The sequence below is a fragment of the Athene cunicularia genome (genome assembly GCF_003259725.1).
Source record: "Athene cunicularia isolate RWA chromosome 26 unlocalized genomic scaffold, athCun1 chr26_part1, whole genome shotgun sequence".
NCBI lineage: Eukaryota > Metazoa > Chordata > Aves > Strigiformes > Strigidae > Athene > Athene cunicularia.
The window spans coordinates 1,296,972-1,311,077 of NW_020799136.1; the positions used below are offsets into that span (position 1 = coordinate 1,296,972).

Sequence of the window (14,106 nt, forward strand, 5' to 3'; positions counted from 1 at the left end):
GGCGGGGGGCGGCTTTCCCCCCCCGGGAGCCCCGCAGCTTGGCCCAGGGGCTGTGCTGAGCGTGCGGGGGCTGCGGGTGGGCTCCGAACCGTGGGGGCCTGCGACAGCCCGGAGCCGGACCCTGCCTCCAGCGCCCGCAGCGGTTGTCACTCCGGGGATAAGCCATTTTAACTTATATTTTTTTAAAAAAAAAAGACATACATCACCTGAGCCGCTTCAAGGGAAAGGCTGGCTGCTGTTTTCCTCTCTTGGCCACGTGTCAAGCGCTGCCATGAGCAGGTGCTGGTGGTGTTCTCACCCAGCTCCCCTGGGACCGCTGCTGAAGACCTTTGTTCCGAGCCCTCGGGCCAGTTACCCCATACCCACCCAAGTGGGTCTGACGCCACCGGGGTCAGGATTTCTGGCGGACTCACCAAGCCGTGTTGCTGCCATTGCTTTCCCACTAGTTCATTTTCCTGGCCAAATCCCCTGTAAACGAGACAGAGAGGTCTTTGCCCCGAGAACGCCTGCCGTGACATTCTTTTGGTTACACATAAGCAGCTAAACATTTTGGAACTGGTTGGGAAATTTTCACCAGGTTGTGGGTTGTTGTGGTTTTTTTTTTTTTTTTTTTTTTTTTAAAAAAAAAAAGATTTGGTTGAGATTGTTTTGTTTGGTTTTGCACATGTGAAATGTCTGGATTTTTTTTCCTCGCGTCTGGCAGGAGAGTCGCAGTTAGAAAATATTCATACGCTGATCTCGCTGGCTTTCCTCAAGCTGTTTTTATTCCTACCACTACTCTATCTGAATATTGCTTTTCTTCCCCCCTGTTCAGACTCAGAATAATCTCTTACATGCCTCACGCTGTGAGGAGGACGGGGAGGGTTATTTTTGTGGCTGACTGGGCACACGAGATGCAGATGTTGTCCTGATGTGTGCATTAACCATGCCTGTGCAATGCCAGGTTGATTCTTCTCTTTTCACCTTCCTCTGAAGCTTCTGACACAGCCCGTGGCTCCAGGGGGACACGGCAGTGAGGAACAGGAATATCAGCAACATTTCTTTTGAGTGTAATAGCGGCATTTCCTACCCCTGCTGCATGCCTCAAGAGTGACTCCAGGCTTGGCCCCGCGTCTTGCAAAACCGATCTGGCATTCTTAGGGAGAGCTGATGTTTTTGGCTAGTTGGAGCTTCTGATAAATGTTGGCACATCTGATTTATTGTCTGACTCGGTTCCCAAGGAGACCACATATGTAGCAGTCTGAGATAAGCGGCTTAAAACCTAAAGGTGAATGCCTTAAAATATCAGTGGCCCTTTCTCTGCTTCCATTGATAGTGAGCTCTTGCTTTTTCCCTGCTATCTTTACTTCACTCTGTTATCAGAGAATTAAATACTTCGTGTTGTGTTGAGGAACCTTTCTGTCTTTACAATTGGCTGAAGTTACAAATTCAGCTGGATTTTTTTTTTTTTTTTTTTAATCGCTCTTAATGCAAATTCGTTGAGCATAATGCCAGTGTCTCTTATTCTGTGGCCTGATGACAGCTCATCATGCTGAGGCCCAGAGCTGGAAGACCCCCAGATCACCATGGATCGTGCACATGCATGCATTTGCTGTACTACCCCCACCCCCAGCCCTGCTTATTTGTGTGCTTCAACCTCCTCCTGCCTTGGTTAGAAGGAAGAGCCATTGTGCTGCTCTGGCTCTGGACTCCTCCAGCTGGAGAAGGCATTTGATGTGACGGGCACAATTTGTGACGGTGGTGATCTTATGGTGATGCTTTTGCAGTAGGAAAAAGCTTAACTCCAGCGGGATGTCAAGCTCTGACCTCAGCGACAGGGGGTGTATATTAACACTGGGAGAATAAGAAAGGGAGAGCTGAGGGTACAGTTGGGTACCTGGGGGCTGACAAAGGGGTCATTTGGGGGCAACAGACTGTCAGCAACTTACACCAGAAAAAAGAAACAAAACCAAGCCAGTTTGTCAAGTGTGAAAGGCTCCTTATTTAGCATGAAAAATTACTGTTTGTGTTTTAAAAGTGGGAAGAGGGAGGAATTGGATTGTCTGTTTTACAAAGAAATTTGGAAGGTGGTGGGAGAGGCAGAGGTGCTCTTGCTTGGCTTAGAAAATATTCAAAACCTGTTAGCAGAGCTCTGGAAGCACAGGATAGCTGTCTGGCAAGATACTGCGGTATTCAGGCACTGTAGGAATAAAGCCACTTGTCTTGTGAAGCATTAGCCAAGGCGAAGGGATGTGCGTGAGTTGGAGGGACCAGCAGTCTGCTCGAGCGCAGCAATAGACCTTCTGAGTGGCACAAACGTGCTCTCGTGCTCAGACTGGCGTGCCCAGACAGCCCTTGCTCCCACAGCCAGCCTCCCCACCTCTCCAGCAAGAGAGAGGGTGAGTCTTGTCAACTTTTTATACCCCTTTTTCCCCTGAGCACGTTCCACCTGGTTCAGCACCCGGGGTCAATTTGCGAAGGTGTGCGCAGACCTCGCAGGCTTGACGGATTCACCCAACTAAACCTGTACTTTATACTTTCCCTCCCTCTGCTTTGTTACACCCCCTCGGAGGCCACGTCTTGCAAACAGCAGCCTCTCTCGCGGGAGCAAAAGAAACAAGATTGTCTTTGGTGTTGGTCTGTGTCCTGACCAAGAGCCCAAGCGCGTGGTGCGGCAGCCTGCGAAGGAGATGCCACGCTGGTGTCTGTGCTGTGAAATTTGGCAGCACGGGGAATATCCTGGCTTGGCTCTGTCCCTTGGTGGCCACCATGGCCCCATCAACGCTCCTAATAGACATAAGGCATTGGGTCAGGCTGTGATCCCTCCAGGAGGGTGTTCTCCTTTCTCCTTCTAGCAATGGCCAGAAAATGATGTCAAAACTCCACAGGCTTTGACTGAAGGGATGCTTCTCCCTCATTATTCTTAGGTAGAGTTCTGATTTGCAATCCAAGCTGAAAGTCCTGTGGCACCCGGGCTTCCCAGAGCTATTCCTATTTTGTAATCAATTCAGCACAAGGAAGATCACACTTTCCTGATTTTTCTCCAGTCACGGCGTCAGCGGTGTCTGTGAATTGAGCAGCCCAATGAAGTGGCCGTTTGGCCATAAACATCTCCCCTTCCACAAGGCAGAGAGACTCCCCTGCGGCGACTGCTCTGACCGCTTGTGCAACAGGGAAGGGAAAGCGTAAGAAACAAGTCACTGGGTTTGTGCTGTGGCATCAAAGCCTGCGTTGGTGTTGAGTTTCTGCTCTTCAAAGCACGGGGTTTTTTTAGCCAAGATACACTTGGTTGATGCCTCTTCTCCCTAGGTCATTTGTTTGTTTCCAAGGAGCAAATTGGGCCAGGCTGAATTTTCGCGGGGGAGAGGTTAAGTGACAAAGAGGGAACCAGTTTGGTTTTTTTTTTTTTTTCTAGAAGAGAAATGTTCAGACCATAATTAAGGTGTCTTCTCCATGCATGTATGTGCATGCACACACCCAAACATAGCTGTCTTTGATCTCTGCTGGGAGGCTCAGGAGAATACAGAGACTACAGAATCCCACTTCTAATGTGGGACAGAGCGCAGGGATAACTGCACTGCTCTCCCTTGGGCTTGGGAAAACGGCAGGCTTGGAGCCACCTGGCATCTCTTGGTAGCCATTCTAGGAGACAAGGAGCTGTGCCTGCTTTAAATACGCTAGCAAGGCACTGGCGGGGGGGAAAGTAACGTTGCGTTTTGTCAGGTCTGGCAACACACACTACAATTAATGCCAAAGCTATCAGTGCCCACGATTTGAACCCCCTGGCAGGAGGACGAAGAGGCTCAAGTGACGCAAGGAGAGTGGCAGGTTGTTATCAAAGTGCCTGCCGCTCTCCAAAAGCTGCTTGTTATGAAGTCCTATGGCTTTTGGGGTTGACTTAGAGCAAGTGCTGCTCGATTTGCTGAGAATTGCTGTCTGCCATCAGAGCGGCACAAACGTAAGGAGAGATTCAAGTTCATGCATCACTGGCGTGTTTGTATCGCATCAGAGTGGGGATCCAGTTAATAAGGTAAAAGGTTTCTCATAGCGGCCAGTGCCAGGTGCTTTTAAGCAGTTTTAAAATTTGTATTTCTCATAAGGACTAGAATTAAAAACATGGGCATATTCTGCTGAATATATACTTCCTGGCCCTTATGCATGCAGCCTGCAGGTAGCAGGTCAGATGAAAAAAATATATTAATCTGAATTTTAAATTCTAAACTACAAAGAAAGTAATTTGGACTTTAGGTCAACTCTGAAGAGGAGTCGAATTTGCTTCCAACCTGGGGTCCAATAAAAAGCAGAGCAACGTTGTGGAAAGTCTTGTGATGGGCCTTTGTACGAGAACAGATTGCTTAATTTTTTCCAAACATTTTAGGCGCTCATTAACATCTGAGTGCCGGGGTGAATCTGCAGTAGCTTTCACAATCTTCCCTCAAATGTGACCCTGTGTTATTCCATCCGCATTTTTAACCAAATAATTCTCTGATTGTGTTGCCTTCACTGACCACCCTGTGAGGGAATTACTGTAGCTTTGGCACTTTGGTGGTCTAAAACCATCTACTTCTCTTGCTATGTCTACTTATACAGTGATGAATCAAGAAATAAAAAAAAAAAAGTGAATCTGTCAAAGTAAGTGGCTCTAAAACAGTTTAAAAATTCTGTAATTGAAAAGGACCTAGATTTTGCGTCTAGCATAGTAGCCTAATGCAGAGTTTTGCTTGAATTTAAGGGGCTTGAAGGTGCATTCTTAGTCCTGTTTTGGACATAGATCCTATCGATGCTGTCTTTAAATGTGTTTGGGTCTCCAGCTTCACACACTGTTTTTAATTTAGGCCAAAGTCTGCTTGCAAGACTCACAGTGAAGACTGGCACTCCTCACATCCAAAGCAGCTTGCTGCATGCTGCACGCTATCTTGTAGCTCTTCCATTGCCAACATCTTCTGAAAAAGCTTTCTGGGTATGTTCTGTGAGCATAGCAGAAATAATAGGCCAGATTCATTCTTGTTGGAGCTTTGCTAGTCTCAGAACTAAATATATACTTATTAAAATGAAGACAAATACATTTGTAATAGAAGAACAACTACTGGCAAAACCTCCAGAAGGTGTAGGCAAAGGGCGTGTGAGCTTCGTATTCTCAGTTTTCTCAGTGTCCTTTGGTCCCGAAACGCCTTTGCTTATCTGGGCAGCCTGTTGCTGGAGCGTGGTGTTGGCTCTGAGAGGCAGGCAGATGATAGGAAGAGGCAAAATCAGAAGAATTTTTAAAAAAAATTAAATTCTCATTAGCTTGCTTTTGTGTCTGGAACCATCAGATGTGCTCAGTAGACACAGGACCAGTTTCTCCTTGGTTTTATGTTCCCGTATAAACTAGGATGAGAGTCCCAAAACACCTGTATTTCTAGCATTGTCTCCTCTGTTAGTGGAAATTTCCTATTCCAGAACAGGCCATATGCTGGAGTGGGATGAACTAATAAGCTTCTGCCGTAGCACAGCGGGGAAGAAGCCTTGTGTGGCTGCAGTTACGTTGGAGCGATACTGGGTTATTTTTAATTAGCACTTTCCTCTAGGAAATAAGTGTAGTCAGAGAAATGCAAAAGATCAAGTCTTTTTTATCAGTCTTGCTTTATAACTGCCTGCACAAATTTCTACATACGCTGACATGCAGATGGCAGCGCCGAAGAGTGCTATGGTGCTAATTTCCCTTGTGTGGCATTACCCAGAGACATCAAGCTGTCAGCATTCAGATGACATAGGAAGTGAAGCACCAGAGATTTTGTTTGGCTTCTGTTTGACCAGCTTTGAGCCCTGTTTTTTTGGTTTGGTTTGGTTTGTTTTTTTTTTTTTTCCCCCCTGATTGCTGTCCAAAATGCGAGGCATGCTTTCTAATGAGAAATCAATAGAGTGCAGACTCGCTTTGTTAAGCTTGTGTCACGCATGCAAGATGACAAGAGACTCTGCAGAGCAGCTAAAATGTCCCCCTGGCTAATAGCTGCTTGGAAATGCTGATGTTTTTTTTTTTTTTTTTTTTTTTCCTGATGAGAAGAGGGAATTTTAGGTGGTGCATCAGCAACTTGGGAGTTAATTCCACAGGAGATGCTCAAGGCAGGCATCCTGCTTTTCTCTCTTGTCATTCTGGTATACGACAGAAATTGAAAAGCACATCTCAGTTCCACGAATGCTGGAGCTATACAGGTTTGGAATAACCTGTTTTCTTTGTAGGCTTTTTATAGGTATTTGGCTAGAGGCTGTATCCACTTTGTGTGCTAGAGCAAGAGAAAAACCCGATAGTGCAGTAGGAATCCAGAAACACTGGCAGGGAAGGATCCTTGCTTTAAGTATGAGACGATGGAGTATGTGTGTTGGGTGCTGGAAATGCTGAATCTATTCATAGACTTGCAAATGCCTGATGGAAGGAGACGAAGCGCTCCATAGCTGCAGGAACAGGCACGGCTTGCGTCCCTGGTGTAGTCTTGGAATTAAGGAGCCTACTCTTGAGGCTGACACAGTTTGGGCTTCAACCTCTGATCTCTGATCGCGCCACTGGTGCCATTCCCTATCCATCCCTCGGCTGCTTTGTTTACCGTGCGAGTTCTCGGAGTCTCCAAGTCGCAGTGCTTGGACAGTTTCTTGCACAATAGGCACCCGTGGTTGTTTTACTATACTAGCCTGTGGACACTCCCTTAATCCAAATAATAGCACACAAAGGCTGTTTACTCGGGATACGCACCGTTCCTTGGGGTATGCTTTCAAAAACCACACAGACTGCAAACGTAATAAAATATGTAACAATGACCTCGCACGATGAAGTAATTAGGTGATTTATAATAAATGACCGTTTTACATGACTTTAAAACGTGTGCCGGCTCTCACATGCCAGAGCAAAGAGCAGAAAAGAAAAGATAGCTTAGTAATTTCTGTCTCTTACCATAGGACTCTCTCTCTCAGATTCAAAGCCTGGGACTCGAGGTTCTGTCCTAGGAGAGGTGACCCATCTCCCATCTGGCTCGAAGTGGATGAACTGCATTCCAGGCTGTGTGAGGAGAGAGTGTCTTTCCAGTTGAACCTCCCTCAATAATCGACGTATCGGTTTGGACTGATAGAGATCACATACTGAATTTCATTACGGAATGATGCTTACCATGGTCCTTGCAGCATGCTGTCTACTTGGCAGCTGCTTTGCATCTTGGAGTTGGCTGCAGTTCAATGGTAGAAGAATTCTCAACTGTTTGTCATTGTAAAGCACTTTGGGGTGAATGGTGTTACATAAATGTAAGATTATGATTAGGCATTAATCTGTACTGGAATAATGAAGAATATTTAAATGTGCTTTTTCTAGTAAGTCTTGTTGAATATGAAGGGGAATCAATTTATCACTGGTTTGCCATGACTTTCTCCTACCCTTCCAGCCAGAATCATGCATCACGGATTATGTATTGCAGGGAAGAAAATGGTCAACCATCGACAGCAACGTTATTACACAGCTCCCAGTGATTTAAAAATCAGATCAAAGTTATTTATCCTCAGTGGCTTTTTGGAATTCTGCTTTCAAATGTCTTCATCCAAACAAGTCTGCGACCCTGAACCTCCTTGCCTGTGTTACACAACGTTAGAGCTGCTGGGAGCAGGCCGGCTCCGCGGTGTGGCCGCGTGTGCGTAGGGGAGAACTTTGTAGAGTTGGGATGATGGTTGCACTCGATGATCCCGAGGGTCTTTTCCAACCCGAATGATTCTGTGACCCACTGACCAGCGCCGCGGGGCAGACACGATGCCAAGGAGGGCGGTGGGGCTGGCTGCAGCCCTTTTGGCTCTGCTGTGAGTGCCAGGAGACCTTGGAAGTCTTGTGGAAGCACTGACTTTGAGTCTAAAATGCAAGACCCTTTGCCTGGTGTTGCCTAGTGCCTTCTGAATAATCCCAGCTCTGATTAGAGACACTAAAGTGCTTTAATTACTTGCCTTGTGTACCTTAATGAGCAGAAGAGAAAGGCCTTAGGACTCTGTTCTTGTTTGTCAGCTTTGTGCTCTGCCTTTGACTTCATTTGCTGCACAGCAAAGATGATGTAAAATTTCACTGTAAAATCCTACCAAAGATGACAACAGCTGCCTGGCTTTTTCTGTATCAGACAGATCACAGATCTATCGGGCAGTCGAATCCTGCTGATAGATTCATTCTGGAAGTGATCTGTCTTGATGTTCCGCACTATTATACCAAATGCCTTGCAACCATCACCTTCCAAATGGTTCACAACAGATTCCAGGGTTGTGCTACAACACATGTATCTTGTATGTCAAAGAGAAAACAAAAAACCCCATGAAGTAGAGACCTGAGTTGTTTTATTTCAAATGAAGCTTTGGGTGGGGTGAAGCACTTAAAGAGTGTTTCTAGAAAGATTGATCTGGTTTTGTGCCAGCTGTTTAGTGTTAGATGTATCTATCAACTGGGAAAGTATTTCCCTACACAGGATGATCCTTGGAAACTTAACCCAAAACATTAGGGCCCTGTGAATAAGGCACATGGCTTTACTGCACACGGCTTAGTTCTCTTTTTAATTTCAGATAGAAGTAGCCCTAGACAAGATTAGTTTGTTTGATAACATTCATGAGAGCTGGGGTAACAGATGATGTTTGTTTACTTCGTATACAATACCTACAACTTCTTTATTGTCGAAAAAAAAGGTCTGAACTTACTTAAAAGTTGGCTCATTTTTTATTTCAAGCTGATGCCTGGTTGAGATGGACTAGCTCAAACAGGCCTGTGTAATTAAAGTAGTTCATAGTAGAACTTCCAGTTCTATGTGTACAAACAGACAGGGAGCAAAAACAGAATTATTGACTTGGTGTGAAGAAATTATAGTTTTCTCTGTGGGAGAATAGCTCTATGGTCAGCTCTGCTGACACAGAGTTGACTCAGAATTGTGAAGGTTATAAATGGCAAATATGGAACTTGCTACAAAGCAGAACTATATTATGGGAGTTTTATTTGAACTTTTTGTGCTACTTATAAAAAAAAAATCCCCCAACAATCAGATGTATTTTTAGCTCATGAATTCTGTTGGAAAAACTGTCTGAGATGTCACCTTGCCAGCTTAATATTGTAGTCACAACACGATCAAATTCATGCAGCACAGAAAACTGGCAAAAAATGGGATGTTGTGTTATAGAAGAGTTAACTGACTGAACACCTCCAAGACTGAGAAACTGTCAGGCTTGTCAACCTAAAAAGGAGGTGATTTTTTTTGGTGGTGGGGGTCTCTAAAACGTAACCATAGTAGTAAGAACCTAATTATTCAACTAGTTTAATACAAGCAGAAGATGCTATTTCATTATTTTCATCATCTGATATAATTACACATCCATATTTATTACAGCTCGTAAGACTATGTAGTCCAAAACTTCTATTTAATGAGCAGACATGGCACAGGAAGTCCAAACAAAGACACACATACATATATATACCAATATACATTTAAACAATGCAGAAGAGGTAGCACCATTAATTAAGAAATATATAACATGCAGTAAAAATACTAAGACAATTCAGATCTGCCTTCATTGCACCTCTTCCAGTATCACAGGAGGCTATAGAATGATTTATTCAGCATCAATCCACATTTTTTAATGTCCTCTGTTCTCTTATATGATCGTACCTTGAATTTTCTAAAGGTGATCCTTCAGGTGACTAGCTGAAGGGGACAGTATTTAGTTCATAAGTTAAATACTATGGCTGCAATGACTCGGATAATGAGCTTTGAATCCATTACTTCTCACAGGAACCAGATTGTCTGTATGCTTCAGGATACAAGGTTAAACATAAACACTAAATATTTAACCTGATCTCTTTTCTTTCTCTAAAAAGACCCAATCGGATGACTGAGTTCTGTTTTGGAAGGATCCCTATCCTACAAAGGGAAAAAAAAAAAACCCTACATAAAACAGGATGGATTTTATTGATGACCTTAAGAAAAACTCCAGTGTAGTCTTGAAGTCCTATTGGACATTAAGTAACTGCAGTATTTAGGTTTTATCAGAGGAAAGACATGAACTTGATCCGCACAGAAAGATGATCCTAAAAGCACTGCAAGATGAAGGTGGGCAGGCTCTGTAAGACAGCTCCCCAGTCCACATTCAGGAGCATCCTCACATGCCTCAGATGCCCAGAGAACAAGCTGCTAAAAGCAGAGCCAGATCATAGAGCCAAAGCTCCAATACTTTAAGGCACTTATTCAGCAACTCTATACTCAAAATAGAAGCTCTGGGCAATGGTCCGTGTGACCACAGAACTTTGTTAGCCAGGCCAACGATTTCTTAAGATTTTTAAGCTGTACTTACAGTAACTGAAAGGCTTTGCTCTGTGAATACCGTTTTAGGAAAGAAGAAAAAAAATACAGTTAAGAAGGATTATCAACTGTGGAGACTTAAATGTAAGAACCAAAGCAGACCTCGACCTCAGTAAATGCACCTTCCATCTCCATTTCCAGATCTAACCGAGGAGTGTCTAGTCAGAAGATACACACTAGGCAGATTCAAGAGTCTAAGGAAGGCTACAGTGAAAGAGGAAAATGATACCTTCCTTTTTCAGGATTGTTTTCCACATTTCTTGGCTTCCTGTATTGTTTAAGCTCTGATGGGCCAGCAGGATAAATAAACAGAAAAAAAAAATTCCAAACCAAACAGCAATGCAACAAATCTATGGAAGATACTGTGGTATACTGTAGATAACATTTATCTGATATACTCCTCCTCAGAGATGCAGGATGTATCTTCATCTGTGCTTTCCTCCAAATCTGGCAAGTTGCCCCAGAGCAATACATTCACACCTGGTGGGAAGGAGGTAAGAAAACAAAGGAGAAAAGAAAAAAAAAAAAAAGTATTTTTGGATCGGGGCCTTATTTTTAAGTTGCACAACTGTCTGTTTTCAGAGAAAATAACATCATTGCAAAACCTGGCAAGTCACATTCATGATAAATATATCTAGGCTATCTCCTATTTTTCTATTTTTCTTTCAAAGTGATCTTGGAAGTGCAGTTTTTACGGCATAGTTCAAAGAATAAGTCCCTACCCACAGCTATATTTATATAGCTAATTAATGTAGCTATTGGTAATCTCCTCATGGCTGATTGATTTTTAAATGCATTGATCTAGAACACAGGTGACACTGAAAGGTTTGGACAGTAAGTAACTCCCATCTGCAAGGAGAAACGATTTGTCAGAACGCTGCGCTTTCCTGAGGACTGAAGGCAAATTCTGCTAGACACTTGGCATCCAAACAGCACCTAGCTAAAGAAACCAGCTAACGTGAGCTGCAACTTCAGCTTGAGCTAATGAGGACTCAGTTATATGGGGTCAGAGTGACAACATGACTCACCCAAAAAGAGTGTCCATTGGACAGCTGCCTAATAGCACTGTAAAGCTATACATACCACTATAAATAGCAGCTGGTGGCTGTGTTTAGTCCTAATATTGCTTCAGAAAATCCTGACTTCTATCCACAAAAGGGGTAGGTTAAGTTTTCTAATGAAGATAAATTCCCACTTAAAAATTTTAATTTACAAAGTAGCTACAGCTACCTCCCCCAAAGTAGTTTGCTGGATGAGCAGTACAGAAACGCTTGCCTTATGCTTCCATATGTCACACTCCCTCCATATGCTTTAACTATACTGAGATGCCTCATTAGAAGGAGGACTTAGAATTCAAGATTTTAAGGACGAGAAGGAAACATGTGCTCCTTACCAGAAGGGTCTAGTCTGTTGATGCCAAAGACTGCTTGGCTATGAAACATCCAGAAGTGGCCGTTATTACAGGACAGCAGGCAAGGTTTGCAGGGAGAAATCACATGATAACCGACAATGTTACCACTAGAAAGACAAGTGACATCATGAGCACTGCAAATGCCTGATGGAAAGATAGATGTCGTCGGCTTTTCCAGTTTGAACTGGTGTTAAAATAGCCACGGTACCAGACTGTTAATAATGCTCCTATTTTGATAAAAGTTAAGGGAACATAGTTAAACAAGCATCTTAAATATTTGGCAAACATCTGTCAGGAGTTACAGAATATCTAAGTTTTAGATCTTTGGCACAGAGAACCATTTAGTAACCTAAATTGTGTAATCCAGATTAGTTTACATACCAACAAATGGTGGTGTATCTATTTTTTTATTTATTTATTTTTGGAAGGCCAGTGATTCCATTGGAATCAATGTAGAAGTTCATCATGCACACAAAATTCATCTGTACAGAAGCACCGTGCATGGGAGAGTGTCAGTAGTAGGATTAACAAGACTGAGAATATTGAAGCCTTATCTACTCTCCTAGGTTGAAACCTAGAACAACAATTTTACTACTTTCTCAGTCATGAGCTCTGATATTTCTGTTTCTCCACTTCTGTCTAAAAACCAAAATACTGTGCTCCTATCACAACCCCCCACCCTTTGTCTGAACAAGGTAAAAGTCTTGATTATGGAGCCGAAAGGATCGTCTTAAATAACTGTGAGCTATTTGAGACTTGTTTTCACTCATAAATATCAGGAATTAATAAAGAGGATAACAGAACTCCAAGAACTTTAGTGACAGCGTGTTCCATCTGCTAGCAACAACTAGATCTGCCAGGAGGATGTTCTATTAATTAGAATATGAGTAAGTACTTCTTACTGCGGCCTTATTCACACAATTATCTCAGTGTAGAAGCAGACATTTAATCAGGCAGGTGGCATGCAAGCTTTCCCATATACTCAGACTACTGACAAGGTTGTCACATTTTCACTTGGGACTTGCACAGAAATAGACTGGCAGCCATGCCCAGAAGTAGTGGGCTGAGTTTCTATCAAGCAGCATTAAATCTGAAACAGAGTGTGCAATCTGTTCATTCATCCCTTAACTCTTGCACTGCAGCAGGCTACAGCGAGAAGGTGAAACGGTATCGTGGCGTGCCCGAGGAGGTGTTAGTGTCATAGAATGGCATTCTTACCACTTCAAACATGCGATGTTCTTCAGTTTGCATTTGCAGATTTCAGTAAAATAGCAGCTTCCGATGAAATCAACGGTACTAAACGGAAAGAAAGTAAAAACACAGAAGTTTAATGTGGCTGTAACGTTTTGATCTGAAGTTCAAACAGTGTTGTTACCATTACAGCGCTGTGTGGTTGTTTTAAAGCTCCTCAAGACCACGCAAATCCATTTTCCTATCGGCTACCAGCCATACTCATATGGAAACCAAGAGAGCCCCGTGTGCTGTTACACGAATGCATCGCAAGTCCTCTCAAATTAGATCAGAACGCGGCTGCTTCTGGTAGCACTTCCTAACGCTTGCTGCTGGCTTCGTGGCACTATCAGTCAGAAATCTGATTAGAGACGTTGCCCTAGTTCCTGGCAAATCTCAGCTGAGACTGCAGAACAATAGCTTAAAGGCTAGGGCATTTAAAACCAAACCTTTGATTCCTTATCTCCTTTTTAACCCATACTTTCTTATTACCATGTTATTTTGCAATCTGACTTCTTTAGTATTTAAATATTCTTGTGGGAAAGCAAAAGGCAACTGACTCGGAGGAGAGTCAGTTCTGGAACCGGCGCAAGATCAGGTTTGTTCTGTTTACGGATATTTATTTCAAATTCTAATCTTTGCTCGAGGAAGGAGCTGGAGGAATTCCCCATGGCTTCCTGAGCCTACGTCTTCCCCACGAATAGATTAAATCAGGCTTTTGATTTGCTCGATAAGGGCCAGCCTTGCTCTCACCGTCCCGCCGTGGCCTCCCCGGGGCTGAAGGAGAACCAGGTGGAACTGGAAACGGAGGAAGGGTGTTGCTGGGGGGCCGCTTTCCCGGTGACAGCGGGGTTCAGAGCGATCCCCGGGGGGCCGGTGCGGCCTTGTCAGCCCCGCCTGGCGGATCCGTGCGGGGGAGGCCACAGCCCCAAGGCTGACGGGCCTGCAGGGCCCCGCCGCCCGCTCCTCCTCCTCCCCGAGGCGCGGCGCTTACCCCGAGGGCGGGATGTCGGTGGAGTAGAGGTCGGTGTCGGTGTCCGCCAGCAGCACGGCCTTCATCCCCCGCGAGCTCAGCACCTGCCGGCAGAAGCGGCAGCACAGCACGGCCACGCACCGGTCCTCGAAGGTGCAGCTGCTGCCCGACATGGCGGG

At 44.3% G+C, this 14,106-nt stretch overlaps 1 protein-coding gene across 2 annotated transcripts; it reads right to left on the reverse strand.

Moving 5' to 3' along the window:
- Positions 1 to 10,698: 10,698 nt before the first annotated feature.
- Positions 10,699 to 14,100, reverse strand: FAM72A (family with sequence similarity 72 member A). Of its 2 annotated transcripts, none has more exons than XM_026864248.1 (4): positions 14,069 to 14,100; positions 12,943 to 13,020; positions 11,707 to 11,831; positions 10,699 to 10,793 (listed from the first exon to the last, which is right to left on the reverse strand). In XM_026864248.1, exons 1-4 carry the CDS (start codon positions 14,098 to 14,100, stop codon positions 10,699 to 10,701), a joined length of 330 nt encoding a protein of 109 aa, XP_026720049.1. The 2 variants fall into 2 exon arrangements, with proteins under 2 accessions (XP_026720049.1, XP_026720048.1); XM_026864247.1 differs by having other exon boundaries at positions 13,949 to 14,100.
- Positions 14,101 to 14,106: the final 6 nt, after the last annotated feature.

What these genes read in the sequence shown, in the direction of transcription:
- FAM72A (XM_026864247.1), bottom strand. Translation starts at nt 14,100, where the DNA reads ATGTCGGGCAGCAGCTGCACCTTCGAGGACCGGTGCGTGGCCGTGCTG. An exon ending in AACATCGCATGTTTGAAGTG is followed by an intron (nt 11,832 to 12,942) that starts GTAAGAATGCCA and finishes TTGTCTTTCTAG; the next exon opens with TGGTAACATTGTCGGTTATC. An exon ending in CAACAGACTAGACCCTTCTG is followed by an intron (nt 10,794 to 11,706) that starts GTAAGGAGCACA and finishes CCTTCCCACCAG; the next exon opens with GTGTGAATGTATTGCTCTGG.